Source organism: Cyprinodon tularosa, unplaced genomic scaffold, assembly GCF_016077235.1.
Source record: "Cyprinodon tularosa strain WSP-4 unplaced genomic scaffold, ASM1607723v1 ctg209, whole genome shotgun sequence".
NCBI classification, from domain to species: Eukaryota; Metazoa; Chordata; class Actinopteri; order Cyprinodontiformes; family Cyprinodontidae; genus Cyprinodon; species Cyprinodon tularosa.
In genome coordinates this window covers 974,540-993,439 of record NW_024038774.1, presented here as the reverse complement: position 1 = coordinate 993,439, position 18,900 = coordinate 974,540, and the positions used below count along the sequence as shown (strand labels likewise).

The window sequence follows — 18,900 nt, the reverse complement described above, 5'->3', positions numbered from 1 at the left end:
TCTCCCAAAGAAATTTAAATGCCTTATGGAAAACAAAGAAATGCAAGTGGAAAGCAATTACTTCAAAGAAACGCAGAATAACGAGTCTTGTCAGTGAGGAGTGGCAGCAAGATCAAGGATCAAAGAAAATGCCCTATTAGCAAGCTGATGACACGCTGTGATTAAATCTGACTGACTTTTTTTCTCGTCTCAGTACTATATGCACCTCTAAAGGATTCAGTTTAGGATTTTTGAGTAAAATTGCTGGACAATAAACCCACATTCATTGATGATATTGTGGCTTTTTCATTTCAAAATACCCACTCCTCTCCATGTGAGCTTAAGCATCTTAGACATTAAAGATATAGATTAGAGGGCAGGAATTAAGTCCAGCTTAAGTCCATCCAACCACACAAATAAACCATTAATGTCCAGGGCATTAATAGAAGATTGTTTTGTCTAATGTTCCTTTGTGATTACAATATAATTATGTTTCATCTGCTTTTTTTTTTTACCTTCTCTCCAGCTCTTTAAACAGACCCAAAAGCTCATCTTAAACACCACAGAAAGTTCTAGTTACTAGGCTAAAACACTCTAGTACTTATTCTCCCATGTCTCTAATGAGTCACTTCTTGAAACATGTGGCTCAAATTACCCTGCAGCATGCTGAGATTTCCTTCTCATCTCATACCTTGGCTTTTATGCATGGAACAATGGCTGTGAGCCTTAAGATGAATGTTCTGTCTGCCAGGAGCTGCATCTTGTTGTCATCCTCTGTACTGAGTTTAAATAACACTTTTTTCCATTTGCCTGCCATGCTGTGTTCCTGTGCCTAGGGAAAGCCTGCGTCCTCAAATGCCTGCTGGATATCCATAAAATTTTCAGAGAGAACGACCCGGCCTACATACTGAACGACCTGTACATCTCTGACTACTGCATCTGGATCCAGAGGGTCAAGTAAGTTTGCGCTTGGCTTATAGATCCGGAGGGAATTCCCTTCAGAGCCGTGGGAAGTGCCACTCAGCTCCTACGAAACATCAGTGATTTAGATTGTGGGTCTAGCCGAATGATTTGTGTCTGCAGGGACAGTTCAAGAGTGCAAGCTAGTCAATCCAGTTTTCTCTGTTTTAGTTGGTTGCTGTACCTACAGTCAGAGCTGCAGTGGATGGATTTATAGCAACACGTTTCGAAGTTAATAAGCTAGATCTTAATCCATTTAAAAAGACTTGAAGATATATGTTCTCGGATTCCCTCCATCCAATCTTGAGGAGAAAAGTCGTCAAAACAGACAATCTGTAGATGTGCTAAATAAAAGACTTTACATTTTAAACTGCAGCAACGTGTGGTTCTACAGATTTGACTTGTGGGACAAAATCTAAATGCAACCATGCTTTTTATATTCTTATGAATTCTGAAAATTGTGCATTTATTTCCATTAACTGTGATGTACTTTTTGGTATCCCAGTGAATGGCATTGAATTTGTTGAGTTTTAATTTTCAGGGCTTTTAAACACTTTAGTTAGGTGGTGTTGTTCTAGAAGCCTAAAATCCAGAATCACCACTTGGCTCTCCAACAATCCAGGTTCAAAGGCTCTCCCTCTCCTCGTCCATATTTAAAAAGCACTTACACGTCTTGAAATTTAAGCCCGCAAGCACATTTCTCAGTAATGAGCTCCTTTTCACTCTTGGCCAAAGTTCAGCAGGGTGGTGTGCTCATCTGGAAAAAAGCCCAGTTGAAAAATGTGCTCCTGATGTTGTAGGCTCGGCGCCCAGATGCAGAGATGATAACAGCTCCCCGGGGATTTACTGCAGCCCCCCACCCCCACTGTTATCATTCCACCCCCCCATCAGACTTCGTCCAGTTAAAGTGTTGAGTTCTGCTCTGAAAATGTTTCAAACACTGGAATGTAAGAAATCAGCAGCAGGATTTGGGGTTGAAGGTTCATGTGCTCGAGGAAGGCTAATCTGGATTACTAGACTGTAAATTCATGTTTGTGAAAACGTCAGAGATTGCTGCCGTTTACCAGGCTTCATCCCCCTCTAAAAGGAACCATAGAAATTCCTGATGTTCAAGTCAAGAATCATTTTGGCACAACTACAATTGATTTACTAGTGTTGGATAGTTGCACATATAGATAATTATATGTTTATATTTATTTTTTGAAGATATGTTTTAACAGTTTTAACAAATAAGAACTATCCAATCTGATGGTAATGGTGAGATATGATCAAAGATGTCCACATTCAATTTAATGTGACTCTTAGGGATAATAATGTATGATGATGTGAATGTTTTTTGATTTCTTGTATTTGGTTTACTTAGCGTATTGACCTCTGTTTTCTCTTGACACCGCAATGAAATCTTGGTAAAAAATTTTCAAAAGACCCACCATCTCCATATTTAAAGTCGTAGGGAAATCATATTTAAATGTCAAATCGTTCTGGCTTAAACATGTATATAAATGTACTCTTTATCAGGCGATATTGTCCCAAAATTTGAAAAATTTCTATTTTAAAGAAAATCCTATCTTAAAATCTGTTTTTTTTTTTCTTCCGTTATTTAATGTAGGCCAGTTATTTATACGTCAGCTTGTACACCTAAATTTGGCCAATCAAATATCAAAGGTCATCTGTCAATCAAATTTTTTTGGTCATCTTGATTAATATGTCGCAACTAATATACGCAACGGTTGAAATAAGAAATAAGAATCATTAATTTTACCATTGAGTTCCGTCCCAGTGTTCAAAGGGATGGACATCTGTGTAATTGGCAGGCGTATAGCAAACAGAACTGGCAGCGTTGCGAGGCAAGGGCTCAAACAGACAAGAAACGGCTGCCGCCCTGGCGTCCTCTTCCACACATCTTCGTCCTCATTTTTTCTTCTAAATGAAAAATGTATGACGAAGGAGACTCATCCACAACCTCCGACAAAAATCTCTTCTCCTCTTGCATGTTACTGCTGCATAGCGTTCCTTGTCATTGTCATTGACATCGCGAACCAGTTTTGCTGGTATGCTTCTGCACAGTCTGTGTGGAATTTCTAGGGACGCACAGCAGTTTCCCGCCAAAGTGCAAAGGGGAGCCTATTTGAGAACTGACAAGAACTTCAGCAGATGGTTACGAGAACTTTGTTTTGCAATAGACCTTGGCATCTTTATATAATTTGTCTGAGGCATCGTACAAGTGGTTGTACTTACGAACCTCCTCGATTAACCTTTCGTCGTAGTTGTCCATTGTTTTTAGAAGTGGCGGGCCCTGGCACCGAATTGAGAAGGACGACCACACAGACTGCCGGAAAGTCATACCAAGGACCAATCATAGCTGCTTTTTGTCTGCGCACTTCCGCTTGAGGTTGGCGTGGGTTTGCAACCATCCGACGCGTAGTCAGGATTTTTTTTACAGAGACAGATTTGACGGTTGCAGAGGCTATGTGTCAGAAGCATAAATTGGCCTTTTGTCACCAATTTAGTGCTACTTTGTCCCAATGTAATTTCCCATTGGGAACCTACTGGCACTAAGTTGCTAACTCGTTAGCAAGATGTTTCCAAGACACCGGCCACAATCAAATTTGCTTGCAAACCTTCTGCCACAACAATCCCGCCCCCTTGAGTAACAACCAATCACATTCACTTTATTTACTCGTGTAAAGTCGTGTACCACTCGGGAGAATTCGGAAATGCAACGGTTGGAACAGCCGTTTCCCTACCACTTAAAAAAAAAAAAAAAAAAACACATGCACAACCCTGTACCTGAGAGGGAACACCTGTTAAACACATGTGAGAGCATGCACAAGCCCATTTCTCCTTGTGCAAGCTCTTTGTAATAGTTGCTGTTTGCATCATTAATACAAGCTTACTCTCCAAAAAAATATTTGCTATTTTTTCCGCTATGTCAGACTCCCCTCCGGTAAGTGAAAATTGGGACTAGCTCGTGGGACGGCCCTACATAAACATATCACCAGAATGATTGACAATTATGATGACCGCTTATTTTGATGATCCACTTAGAAAAAATTATATCTTGTCTGAATATCAACTTTTTTTCAATACAAATACCCTGGTTCCATTTTTCCAGGCAGATATAATCCACTCAGCTCTTGAGCTTGATTTATAACTTCAACTCATTTGTGAATGTTCATTTACAACCTCCTAATGACTCTAGCATATGCTTTATTCCTCTTCTTCACACAAACACCCACACACACCGCTCCTCTGAGCATACGGAGCAGCTGAAGCTCTGTCAGCTCACAGAAAAAGTCAATCAGTCTCTTATCTTCTGAGGGGCACCAACCGCAGCGCCGCTGCTCCTCCTCGCTCGTTCTCCTCACTGCACCCTGGAACTTAATGTCAGCTTGACATGCTGACTCCAGCTATGCTCCACATCGATTATTAAATGGATTAGCTCTTTCTCTGGCAGCACTATGCGCGGACTCTATTGTTACATCTCTGTTTGATAGAGACTGTTACAGGCTGTCATTGGGAGGGAAAAAAGATATCCTGGTTGAAGTGTTTCTATCACCTTCAGCCACTTGAGAGAGAAACTCGCCAAGCTTGACGGCCTCTTTCTCCTCCTTTAAGGTTGTGCGCTCTGGCTCACTCTCTAAAGAGATTTCCTACAATCTGCCAGCATGTAGAAATCTGCAGAGGAGTCTGACCTCTCTTGAGGTTTACAGCAGACTAACCTCCGCTTGCACTGTTTGTGTCGTCTGACAGGTTTGATGACATATCATGTCAGCCTTTTTTCCCTAGTGTGACATATTCCCCCAAGATTAGTCTTCCTCCATGCTTCATGGTGAGATGAGACGTAATGGATCCCCGGTCATATGACGCCTCTATCCTGTCATTGCCCACCGCCTACAAAGCAGAAGCGATCATCTGCGCCTGATGGACGTGCGATTAATGGATGTTTGCTGGCTGCGGGGGCGGCTTGATTTATCTAATCTCCTGCCGGTCCCACGGGCATTTCTCCTTCTAAAGTTCCACCGACTGCCAGGATGTCTGTCTCAGATTTACAGCCTTGTAAAGACTTCCTCGTGATTTAAGACCGCAGGGTGGGGGATCTTCCTTATTGTCGCATGGAGTGAGTGAGGGGAGTGGAGTGTGTGGCCTCTCAGCAAACGGTGCATCAGGCCAACACTTAGAGCTTAGAGATCCCTGCTCCAGAACTCGACTCCCTTCCTTTGTGGGGAAACTCCTTATACTTCTCCTTGCTAGCTTTGTTAGATCACAATTATAACTACATTACCTCAAGTCTCCAATTATAACTTCCTCTCCATCTCATTACTTCCAGCAAGTGATTTTGAAAGCTAAAGACACCTGCAGAGTTGCTGGATAGATCTTATCTTTTTTTTTTTACTCCCTTTATCCAGGATTGGAGTAATGCCAGCATATATTTTTACAGCAGCCAGAGATAAAAAGCTTGTAAGCCCAGGGTGGTGTTTACTGTGCCTTAGCTGAAACAGGTCAGTGGTCCTATCCCAAACACCCATGCACCTTTTTTAATTGGGGTGGTTTCAACCACCTAATGACTTGTTCATCCATTGGGCTCAAAAATAATTCATGAATTTCTGGCTTGGTAAAAGTATTCATACCTCCTTTGAACTGCCATGGAACCAAACTCCACACAGTAAGACTCTGCTTCCTCCATGTGTTGCCCTGTTGCGCAGTGTTTGCGCTGTATCCAGTTTTTTCCCCCACATAGTTTAGTAAAAATATCATCTTACCAGACCACCGGTTTCCCACATAGTTGTTTTGTCCCCTACATAGTTTCGGGCAAACGTACTTCTATGGAGCTAATCCAGGGACTGCTTGCATTGGCATCGAACAGGGGATTTGGCATTGTAAAATAAAACACTGAAAAAATAAATACTGAAAACTCAAACACTGAAATGTCGAACACTAAAAAAAATCAAGCATTGCCTCTAAAAATGGATAAAGATGTGATGAAACGGAAAGCTCCTTCAGAGTATCCCTCATCATCTACCTGCAGTGAACTTATGGGAGGTTTTGGTTCAAATACTGCAACATCGTCACAATTTCTTTTTTATGTCAATGCTGGCTGTCACTGGTTATATGTCCAGTGGTCATATTAAACAGTGCATTGTGCTCCCATCTTTCTAAACCGTAGGTCTCTGCAGCTACTCCAGAGCTGCCATGGGCGTCGTTTATTTATTCAATCCACTTCAAAATTATTTGGTGTACTATTAATTAAAAGTCCAGTAAAACCAATGGAAGCTTGTAGGTGTGGGAGCCCAGTAACCCCTCAGAGTTGCCAGGCTGCTTTTCTGACAAATGCTCCCATACCCTGACTGGCCAGGTTGGTAGACAACCTTGTCCAATGCTCTATGACAAACCCTCATTGAGCTTCCTAGAACTGTGGGATTTGCACTCAAACGCCATTAATTAGGAAGTATTCTATTAAGGGGCATTAAAGTAAAGGAGGTTTAACGCATGTGTTTGAGAAATGCCTTTATTGTTTTGCTTCTGCTTAGCCATTTTAAAAGTAAGTATAAAATTTTGCAGTCTACAACATTTTAAAATGTTTCAAGTGTATGAACTGTCTATAAGGGGCTGGTATTACAACGTGTAGGGGAGAAGACAGTAGACAGATTAAAAGAAGAAATGCTTGTGCCATAAGATAATTGTAAATGGGAGGTGAGAGATGTGCATGCTCAGAAACGATGCTTGCTGTTTTCTCTCTTTAGAAAGAGAGTGAGAGGAAACCAATCAGAAGCACATGAAACAACAAAGTGCACAGCTAAGGTGGAGTGACAGACGTTCTTTTCCTCTGAAGGATGCAGCAGCCCTCTGAAATCACTGTCCTCCTCCATCCACCCATTCTCAGCGAGTCGCAGGTGGTTTTGTCAGCTGTTCGGCCACAGGGGAAAAACATCTGGTGCTTTAATAGCTGGGAGCCTCTGAGGGCAATGAGATGAAGCATCGGGGTCAGCGTGTTAGCTAAAGCATGCGGTTAAATGCCTTGGGAGCACATGAGCTCAGTACTAACATCCACCCCCTACTCTGCCAAGCGTGGATCATTATTTCGCCCCGAAGATATTTTTTTGTCACTGAAAAGAAAAAAAATCCCATCAGTTAAATCCCTACAGTGGCTGGTGTTTGTAAAATTCTTTCGATTTTCTCTCATTTGTTTCCCAGCAATAAGCTGAAATTGACTGGGATAACTGACCTTCTGGTCTTTGATCTAAATATTCCCCCGCTGTTAAAAAAAATGACTCCCTCCTTTCTTAATACAAAGGTTTAAAAGATGTTCTCAATTTTACCTCAGCTATATAAAAATGAATGAAGTTCACATTATTTACATAGTGGCAAATTATAAAACATTTGAAGACCCTTAACTGACAGGTTTGTAAAAGCAGACATTATTCAGGAACCTGCTGTTTTCATGTAAACATACCATACAAGGAGAATGAAAAGTGGTAGGACTAAGCTCTATTTATTTGTATAAAACCTTTTTATAAATGCTAAATTTTAAACCTGAATTTAAAGATGAGTACTCTATATGTAAAATACCAGGCCATGACCCCTTTCAATTGTTCTTCTGAGGAAATCGAACTGATTGTCAGAGTTGCTCCTTCTGGATGGGCATGTGGCAACAGTAGCTATTGCTTTGTATAGTGTCACTGACTTTAAAGCAGTCCCTCACACCGAACGTGCATGTATCGACAGTGGAGAGAAACAAAACCCTCCGCTTTAACAGGAAGAAACCTCCAGCAGTACTAGGCTCAGTGTGAGTGACCTTCTGCAGGGGCCGACTGGGGTTCAAGGAGACAGCAGACATACAAAGGAGCAGAGTAGCACCGATCCATAATTACTCTGTTAGAAAAGGTAACTGTAATCTACTTCCATACAGTGGCTTTATGTAGGAAAGAAAAAGAAAACAGTTCATGGTTTTCATTTTGACAGGATGAAATGGAGCACATACAGTTAGACAGAGTAAAAGCTATAGCCACAGCTACATCTAGTAGTGAACGAGACCAAACACTAGAAGTAGGCCCAACTCTTATCATTCATAGTTAGTGTTTGATGGCAGCAGCCCAGATGATGCCTCCCTTCAGGATGCAGCGACAGCTAAACTGAGCACCAGGGCAGATGAGGAGAAAAAGCAGAAAGAACACAAAGAAGAAGTTGAACCAAGAAATGATACACAATGGGAGAAAATAAATAAATTGCAGCAGAGTAATGACAACTTGTCAATGAACCGATTCCACCATGGCATTATTTATTGAATAAGGATTAATCCAGAAGTGAATCAGTAGCTTGTTGAAAATATGTGTAATTTCCACCCAGCTTGCCAAAAGGCTCATCACAGCATTTTATTCCCTGGAAGGTCTGGACTTGAACTGGGCCATTTTTTTTAAAACTCTGTTGTTCATTTTTGGGGAGAATGCCTCATACTTTAACCTACTGAGGATTTTTGGGTCGTCTCTGTGGCTGTAAGGAGTCCACAGTCTGTGGCTACACAACACCAATCCTCACCCTTCCACTTCCGTGTTTGACAGTTGAAATGCTGGGTTTTGGTGTTACCAAAGAAGACAGTTTTTGTCATGGCCAACCCCTATTCCCAACGGTCTCATCAGTCCTGAGAATTACTTTCCAGAGGTCTTGTAGTTTATTGAGATGCAGGACATTTTATAGTATAGAATTTCCAGCAGTTAAAAAAGGTGCGTAAGTTAAGTTTCAAAGGAATCCATCGTCTCCAGCTGTTTCCTTTCTAAAAGTCTGGGTTTTTACAAGCTTTCCTCATCCAAAGACTCTGTATTGTTTAGGGTTTACACCAGCGACTCTTCATGATAGATTTTTTGTTTAGGGCTCATCCTCCCAGGTTCAATAAGGTATTAAAAACTCAGTCAAAGAGTGGGATCCAGTGTCCTTCACATGCAGGCACTAATATGCTTGTTAAGAATTAGCAGTAGCGGGCCGCATCACTCAGCCGTCAAATGGTCGTCCTGGATACTGTGAAATGGATAATGGAGCTGCTTTATCTGATGTTACCCTGAGCTGTGATGGAGATTCTGACAATATGCTGATGGGTCCTGCTGGGAAGAACAAAGACCCAAATGTCCCTAATCTAACAAGGATAAGCAGTACAGATTTCCTCTCAGCATGGAGCCTCTCCGGATTTAGTCCTTTATACACATGCTCAGTTTAAACACAGACAACTGCGCCTGCATAATTGGTTCCTCTCATGTTTGAAGTGCACTCCATTTAATACAATTGATTAGGATGTTTGTTATGTTAGTCTTAGTTGCTCAAAGGCTGGTGCTTTGAAATGAAAACATTAAAACAAGTACATCAAACATTTTGAATTCTGAAACGGATAAATAGCAGCAGGGTTGGACTCGAACAGAATGTGAGAAATAAAAGGAAGAAGCAGAAATCAAAGAACTTTACATAGTTTACAGTAAATATTAATTATACTACTATTCAAACCGTGTAATGTTGCTTTAGAAGAAAGATACTTTAAAAAGTCAAATCGGACGTTTGTGGGGCTTTTTGGGGGCCCCGACAACTAACTGAAGACAATAGTAATTTCCTCACTTCTGAAGCAGGAAATTTAGACAAAGCACTTCCTGATTTAACCAGGAAAAGTAAGTGTTTTTAAAACCCTCTCAGTCTTTCACAGTTGTATTGCAAAGCTGTTCCCCTCACTCCTACTCAGGGATAAGTATTGGCATTAGTGTTGACGATCCGTGTCACGATACTTGGGTCACAAAACTATATTATCACCATATATTACAATATCTCTATATATTGTAATATTTTACCCTGCTATCAAAATGAAATGTACAGATAAAAAAAAATGCAATTGCTCTATTTGTTCATCAGAATCCATTTTGGTTTGGGTTTTGACTCCACGTCATCTATTGTGACTGCTTCAACTACAGAAAAGATGCTGCGCCGCACAGCCTAAGGGCTCCACGGTGCCATCTACCTGAGTGGCAGTGCAGAGGTTGCCCATTTTCTCTTTGTTTTAAGTTAGGATGTTTTTTATAATCGATATTAGGAACTGAAATATCGATATTACATTAAGCAGCCAAAAATCACAATATATTGCCAAATTCTTTTTTTTCCCACATCCCTCCTGCTGCTTCTGACCTACTTACCAAATCGGCTAATTTTTTAAGTTTGTATGATTTGTTTGATTTCTTTAAGCTGGTGCCTGCTTAGCCAGATCAAGGAAAGTTTAGGTGGTCATCAATTCTAACCAGTCGGATTTGTGCAACAAAGAGAGACATTTTTGCATTCTTAATTGGAAGTAATGGCAGAGGGATGAAGAGCCTTTAGGAAATGAAACATGTTTTGACAAAAAAATCAAATCTGAATATATGGAAGCCCCATAGCCGCGGTAAAGTCGGATAGAGCATCTGTGATGCTGTGGGACTATGTGTCCTCCATGACCCTGAGACGCTCATTAGAGTACACTGTATCATGAGGGAAGTTTACAAACAGATATTGCATAAAAGCTATAATCTGACCTTCCTGCAGGATCATGATCCAAAACAAAGCAACGATTACCTAGATACAGCATGAACCTTCATCCATGGCCAATTTCAATCACCAGGAGTAAACCCCTTAGAAAACCTGTGAGCAGCAAAGTCCAGGTAAAGCTTGACCAGAACTCTGGATGAGCGATGGAGACTCGGCAGTGCAGAACTCTCTCTTTGAAATTTGAAAATGGTACAGGATAAAACTAGAAGCTGTCCTGTTAGGGGAATGAACATTCATATAGTTTCCTGTTTCAAAGCAGAGCACTGGTTTTAGTAAAGAAACAAAGAAGTGTGATGATCAAGGGTTCTTCACTTTGCTTTCCTATTATTTACACGAAAAAAGATTCACCATCTTTCCAACAAAAACCACACTGGTTCGGCATCCTTTAGTCCCCTGATCCCGGTCCTGTAGTCTGAACGGTACAATAGCTCTTCTGCGGCTGCTTTGAGACTGATCTCAAACAATGTCTCAGTGGATAAAGTCATTTCATATCTGGAATGCTTATCAGTGTCTGAGGCCGCGCTGGTATTCAGTCACACTGAAGGATCGCAGCTCCCAGTTGTCAGCCTTTATCCCCTTCAGCTAGTGAATGAAGCCTTTCACGAGCCTCTCCAAGGGACTGCAGTGATTATATTACACAGATTTATACATCCAAGGACAAGCTTTATCTGACATGTTTTCAAGAGCACGGGCTCGCTGAATGAGCCGCTCTCAGAGCAGACACTAGGCGGATGAGAGAAATGTTAGACTGTAATTTAGCTCTGCTTCACAGACGGTCCCACCGACGAGCTCTCTTCCCTTTTTCCCACAAAGACTTTGGCAGATGGAGGCGTCTTTGTCTCACACTGAAAAAAAAATAGAGGTTGACAGAACTTACATTTTCTAGGCAACGTGATGCATTTGGTTTTTTTGAGTTTTCCTTACTTAAATTCACTGTGGTTGAGTTTACAAAGATTTTTGAGTTCTGCCAACTTAGGTTTTTGGAGTGTTACATAGAAATTTTGAGTTCTACCAACTTAGGTTTTTGAGTTTCACCTTTAAGTTCTGAGTTCTATCAACTTTGTTTTATGAGTTTGACATATAGATTTTGAGTTCTACAAACTCAGATTTTGTAGTGTTATCTGCAAGTTGAGTTCTATCAACTCAGTTTTTTTAGTCCTACCAATCGTCTTCACTACCAATCATTCAACACACAAAAAATTATGTTAATACAACATTTTTATTGCTTCAAGCCAAACATTGCATCAATAGATACAGTATAAAACCATGTTCAACAACATAATCTTAACTGCACAGATCAAAGTAACCTGACACTGGACCAGAATGTTCTAGATTCGTAAGAGTGATGATGAGGGAAAAAACAGTAAGACACCATTTTAGTAAGAGGAAAACACACAGGTAATTTTTTGTGAAGTAAGTGTATTAACATATATGAAAAAATAACAGTTTTACAAATTTGGACAGCCTTCAGTTTGTTTTTTTCAATTGTAGTCTCTTTAAATTGGGTGCACCCTTTTAAAAAAAATAAAATGAAATAAAATGTCTTGTTTCCCAACGGAAAAAGAAAAAGGTTTTCCCTTTTTATCTCTGAGTTTTTCTTTTTAGTCCTACCACTCCGACAGGACGATGAATGCAAAAAAAGAAAGTCCTCTTCAGTCCAAATCCTTCTCTTCAGTCCAAATCCAGATGTTCACACGGTTGGCTCGCCATCTCCATTTAAGGAGAGAATCCAGAATCCAGGGTATCCAAAAAACCCAGCCTGCATAGCACAACAGAGCTTAGTTAAATCCATTCACTTCTTGTTCTTAACTGTACAGTTTATATCTCTCCAAGTATGATAAATTTCAGTGTGTAATGTAACTTTTCTAACTCATTACGAATTAACTGCTGCATTACAGGGTTAACATATAAAATGTTAATGTCACTGTTTTTCTTGTAAAGCAAATAAAATCATGAAAGCAAAAAATCCACATGTAAATAATGTAAATAACAGTAAATACCCACATCGGATTAAGAAAGTAAAATAATGTAGTCTTGTAATATTCTGTGCCTGAGTGCAACAACACTGCACTACATAAAACAATTTAGAAATTTAATAAGTTATTACACTCAACTTAATGTCTCTTTTCATTTGTACAATGAAAATAACAGGCACACTCTTTTCTCTATGCATAAACACTCACCCGCACATGCGCGGCATAAACACGCACGCGCACACGCGCATTATAAACGCGCACGTGCGCTGCTTTTCCTTTCATCAGAACGTGAAAAACATGTGAACTCATGCTTCAACTCGGTGGCAATACACCACAAGGGAATGCTAACTCACGAAGCTAACCGCTAACTGTCTGTACTTTGCAGCACTCACCGGGAAAACTGGTAAGGTCCCAGGGTCGTTCCTCCGTGGTTCTCCAGATGCATAAAATCACAATGTCCGCCAATCTTCTCAAACACGAGGGAAAAAGGCTGTGCCCTTGAAGAAAGGGATAGGAAACCCCGTACCGTAGTGGGCGTGTCCATGAACATAAGCAGTGCGCATGCCCATGAGTTTACAGTTGAGGGAACTCAAAAAATCTTGTATAGGTGATTTAAAACTCCTTGTTAAACCAACTTCTGAGAATTTGAGTTGGGCAAACGTGTATTTATTTGTTAGATGTCAAATTTATATTTCTGAGTCGGATTACAATACAATTGTGTGTTAGAACAACAATTGCCATTTACTTTTTTAACAGTGCAGCAAGTTTTCAAACCTAGGGGAAAAAAAAAAAAAGCCTTCCCTTCACCGTTCAATGAAGGCGAGCCACAACAGCGGTGTGGTAATGATTGTGTACAACATTATCCCTCCCCCCCCGGACGGAGCCTTTGTATCCACCGCAAGCAGAGCTTCTCCCACCACAGAGCGAGGGAGGGGAGAGAAAACAAGCGCCCCTTTCCGACGCTAACTCAATAATGACTTCCCACGGGGGAAAGATAATACAGAGCTGTGTTTGAAGTGGCTCTACTGCAGGAGGCCCCTCTGCTCCAGCCTCGCTGCTGGATGCCCCCACATGGGTTTTATAGAGCCAGGGCCCATCACAGGATACCTATAGGCCCCTTCGGTCCTCGTCCTCATCAGCAAAGGTCACCATCGTATCTCTGTGTTCCCCTTTAAATCTCTGAAAACACAACAGGGTGGTTAGAGCAGTTAGCAGTGCGCTTGTGCTCTGTTGCAAGTACTCGGTTCGATCGCCACAGCCTCAATTCTGGGTTTCTGAAAAAAACCTTTAGCCCCACACTGCTCCCTAGGCGCCGCACAATGGCAGCCTACGGCTCCCCAAGGGGATGGATTTAATGCGGAGAATGAATTTTCCCGTTGTGGGACAATAAAGGGATTTACATTTACATTTCTTATCTGAGATCATTCAGGTCAGCGATATCATAAAATCTTCAATTTGTTGCTGTTAGCATTTTGGAGAATTTTACCTGCTGTCATTTATACTCCATCCAAATGTCTAAATATTACATTGGCATGAAAAATGGCAATCTGATCAGATTCTGATTGTTGCATTGCTCTCCCAGAAAAAAATAAAATAAAAAATCTGCATTTGTTTGTGGGGCTAAGCCTGCAGAGATCATGTGACAGAGCAGAGGCTGCAGAAGGACATCAGGTCTCCCTGTTACACTGTGGCTGTTTGTTAGAAGGACATCACACAACCTAAACTACTGTTTTCCCAGCTCTGCATTAAATAAAAGATAGTTAAGTATTTAAACTCTCATAGAGGTCATTTAAATGTCTAAACACAACCCACTACCACATTTGTCTGTTTAATTTACCAAAACCTGAGCTTATTTATAACACGTTAAAAAAATAACAATAGAAACTACTCAAATACTTGTTCGATTAACTGATTAATAAATCAGATGGCAAAAGGCACTTAATAGGAGACTTTAACTTAATTTTAAAAAGCTTAAGCAATCCTACTTGAACAGTTCTGGATGGACAACAAAGAGAATTTTCCATCCTAAATAGAAGCTGTATATAAATCTATTGTACAGGTTTGGCTTCGGTACTGCACTGAGTTTGTTGGATTTTTACTATAAACCTTAGAGTCTTGTCTACCAGTTTCATTCAATTACCAAACAATTTGACAATTATTACATTAATTAATCCAATTGTTTCAGTCCTACTAGAATCTAATTATATGTGGAAAAAAAGCAACTTGTAAACAGCCAGATTGTCTTTTCTGCCTTTAGAATCCTCTGCAACATCTTCTATAAAGTGTGTGCTAGAACAAAGAGTGTTCTGGCCCCCGGCCTCCATCTTCTGTTTGCTTTCTTCTCCTTTCTCACTGTTCAAGAAAGGAAAAGGAATGTGTGTTGAAAAGAAACAAAGATGCAGAGGAAGAATGAGATCTGTTTACACGGTTCCCCTTTAGGTCTTAAGTGAATGTGCATGCTGCTTCCACAAACACCATTCACCAGAACAGGGGCCTCATTAGGACGGCCCTGTAATGAGGGGTGCTCAGCAGTGGGTTAATTGGGCCAAAGAGGGCAAGAGGTGTAGAGTGTGTGTGCATATGAATGGTAGAGGGAGAGTAGCCTGCACACACACACACACACTCCAGCTCGGCTCTCGCACACTTTCTCCAACCTTGAATGGACAGAGGCTGAATGGCGGTGACCCCCAGAGGTCATCCCTTGTAATCACTGCATGCTCTAACCGCAACGGGGGAGGAATGCAACCACTTTAGGTTTTTGGCAGCTCGACGGACTTTCCCAGCGTAAATAATGTGCAAGCGGGGGTCCTCCACACAATGTGATGCCATTACAGAGACGGGGCCCTTGTAGGAGGACGTTTATCAGAAAAACATCTCAAACTGTTAAGCTGCAGTGTTGGGACAGGAAGGTTGTTTAATGTACTCCCTAATGGGGGGGGGGGGATTCAGCCTTTCCTATTCTCTGGGGGGCTTCAGATGTAGAGCTGCAGCCTGGGGTCTCTCTCTGGGCTTTACTGCAGTCTTTTTCAACTTTTCTAGCTTTTATCTTGCAGAATCAATTCAGACAAAGTATGCTTGATCTGGAAACTGGTTTTATCCTCTGAGATTTTTCATAGTTTCCACCAAAAGCTTCCTTTGGATTCTGTGTGACAGATCAACAGAATTACATCGTTGGGAAGCGGATAGAAAAGGATTGTGTTGTTAAATAGTTTTTCTCAATACAAACCTTGAAAGTGGGTTGGTGTATATTTATTCACATCACCAGAATGAATGCATTGCTTTATTTCCACAACATAATGCTGCCACCACCGTGTTTTACTCTTAAGATGTTGTTAAAGGGGGTTTGTGGTGCCATTATCTTTTCTTGTGTGATCTTCCACATTCTCTGTCTCGAATTAACTGAAAGGTCCAGAGAAATCAGAGGGTTTAAGTTGGAGAGACTAATACATTGGCCAGTTGATATTTTTGGCTAATGTTGGCATTCCTTGCTTGTATCGGTTCAGAGGTTCACTGATTGATTAGTGCAATCAGCAGCCATACCTTGAGCTCAGGCATTGCTGATCCCTTCATTTGATATCCATGTTTCTTTAACTTGTTAAAAAAATATTTTAACAGAGATTTTCTGTAACATTTGTTATGATTGTGTCAGTTTTATTATGGCCTAAAGCATCAACACACATCAGGGATCAGTTAAACTAATTAATAATCAACATCTGCCTTACATAAACCTGCATCTTTCGCTCTCTAGTTAGTTGATCATAATATGACAGCCGTGTTCCAGCTCCAGGGATGCATATTCACCAGGTGAGTGCTGCGAGTTTTAAACAACCTATGATTGGTTCCTCAGTTTCAGCTGCAAGCTCATAAACCACATTCATTATATTTGATTGGCTTAAGCCACTATTATGAAAGGAACTCTAGAGTTTTGCTTGTAGCTTTAAGTTCTGTTCTGGTCTCATCTGATCAGTGCAGCTTCTTCCACGTACTGCTGTGGTTTCCCTTAAATGAGTTGGAGACATTTCTAATAACACTTTTAATGCATTTATTTTTATAAAAAGCTTTATATACCACTCAGATTTATAAAATCCCTTACTAATAGTTGCCAAGCCTGCAGGTTCTGGATCTCTGCAGCTTTTACAGATCTGAGATCCAGATTCTGCTCTTTTTCACCTGTATCGGAGTAAAGGTGGGTGAAAACATTATTAACTTACTCAAATTAAGCGAAAATACACTTATTTTGATAATGTTTTACCTATTTTTTTTAATTTAGCCAATATAAAATACACATGAATACAATTTCAGATGATTTCTGGACACTCCAAGATCCTCCGGATCTGATGTTGAGTAATAAAAACAACCTGCTGTCCAATTGGAGCTTCCATATCTATTGCTTTAAGATATACTTTCCACTTCTATATAATCTACTCCTTTGTAATCATTTGTATATAGTGTAGCAAAACATATCATTAGAGTTCAGTTCAATTCGTGTGAATCCCATTGCGAGACGTATCACCTCTGCATACTTTAGTTTGAAAACAATTTGTCTCTTTCAAGGTGTGAAGTGATGCCATCAGCTTCCATGAGTGCTGCCTGATTAGTTTCTTCTCTCTTTCTATTTGTAGCCCTGAACATCTGTTTTAATCTCCCTGTACGCAGAGGTACATGTGTGTATGTGTGTTCCAAAGCGAGGGGGGTGGGGGGCGCCTCCGCTCTGTGTAATCCCTCACAGTCTCTTATCACCTTTCGCAGGGTGAGCGGCAGTTGGAGGAAGAAAAGATCCCGAGCCGCTTGTATCAGCAGAGCTCATCTTCTTACATTATTAAACATCCATATTTCCATATTTCATTGAGCCCCCGTCGCCTTTTCAAATCACAGGCTACTTAGCATTCATACAAGAATGGGATTTTCCTAATGGGTGTTAGATTTGTAGATGGTTATCCTGTGGGTATGTCTTTAGTGCGTGGAGCCAGTCGATAAGTCCGCCGCCGTGCTTCTCTTTGAGAGCCGCAGCGCTGATCAGTTTGTCGTTTGATGTCTCTTTTCTTCCTTCTTTGTCGCCGAAAAGCAGCAAAAAATACTTCTCTGCTTTTTAATAACTTCCCCTTTTCCTTATTAACCACAGGTCCAAGAAAGTGATGGAGATGGCCACCATGCTGCAACACGCCTCTCTTCAGAAGGAAGATTTGAAGCTGGAGCTTGATGATCTGGAGAGTGCAGCTAGAATGGTGGCGGAGGAACAGCGGCAAGACTCCGGTAGCAGCAGCAGCAGCAGCAGCTCTTCCAGTGACGACACCAGTAGCAGCTCTTCCAGTGAGAGTGAGGAGTCTGAAGCTGAAGGACAAGGCTGCTCAGAATCCAAGCAGGGAGGAGCAGAGACATGCAAAGACAACCCCTCCCAGCCCCAGCCTACCTCCTCTAGCTCTCCCATCCCCCATACATCCTCTAGTTCACTCTCCCCATCGGAAAACAGGAAGGCGGACGCCTCTCGCTCAGCCTCACAGGGCTGCAGACAGCTGATCCAGGAGCTGGGGGATCAGATGACAGAGGAACTGAGGATCTCTGCAGACTCCAGCTCCGAAGCAGCGGAGGCAGAGGAGCCATCTGGCAGGGGTGGGAGCGGTGGGACGTTGTTAGAGCCGACTACTCGCAGAAACCCTCTGCTCATCGTTCAGACGCACCAGGATCAAGACTTCTTTAGTTAGACATAAAGTGATAAGGAACTTTCAATCTTTGTGATGAGTTTTGTGCCTTTGCAGACACCAATATTTTTTTTAATACATTTGTATTTTGGGCAAGTTTTACTAATCATACTTATGAATTATTGCAATAAACCAACACTGTAACTAAGCATGTACGTAAAACTGTCTGTGCTTATAGAGATGCAACCTCTGCTTATTACTAATCCGTTTTTGGAAAGCTTTGTCTTACTGGTTCCAATTTTCAACACGTTTAGCCTGATACAATGTGATCCCTGACCCTATTCTGATAAAGGAAGGAAAAACCTTTAAAAAAAACAGGACAACTGACAGAAGAAGGAGTTTGGTTTATTTTCCCTCTTGTTTTTGGATAAATGGATAATAAATGTTTTTTCTTATAATGAATAAAAAAATATTGAGCAATGTTAGCTGTTAAACTCCCTGAGGTGGGATGTTCTTATTTGTCCTGTCATGCAAAGTATTGTGGGATTTCCTATAGCTCCTTATAGGAGCCATGATGGGGTCCCTATGCTAAAGGACCTATCTATTGGTGTGTTTTCATCAGCTTTTTCTAATGCGCATTTTGAAATATCTCATGAGAACAACTTCAAGGAGATGATGGAAAAAAAACCTTCAATTCACAAAAAAGTTTTTATGTTCGCTTGGGGTGGTTTCAGCTTTTTTTTTAATCAGTTCTGATGTTGCAAACTTTTACTCACATGACTGATCAGCTGTTTCTG

At 41.0% G+C, this 18,900-nt stretch overlaps 1 protein-coding gene across 3 annotated transcripts in view; it reads left to right on the top strand.

Annotated features, from left to right (window-relative positions):
- The window catches only part of shq1 (SHQ1, H/ACA ribonucleoprotein assembly factor), a 56,445-nt gene extending 37,967 nt beyond the window's left edge, over positions 1–18,478 (top strand). For all 3 annotated transcript variants that reach the window (XM_038285247.1, XM_038285245.1, XM_038285246.1), the window contains exons 11-12: positions 816–936; positions 17,587–18,478. In XM_038285247.1, coding sequence (XP_038141175.1) covers positions 816–936; positions 17,587–18,166 — 701 coding nt within the window. In that variant the 3' untranslated portion in view covers positions 18,167–18,478. The remainder of the gene's footprint in view (positions 1–815; positions 937–17,586) is intronic.
- The last annotated feature ends 422 nt before the right edge of the window (positions 18,479–18,900 follow it).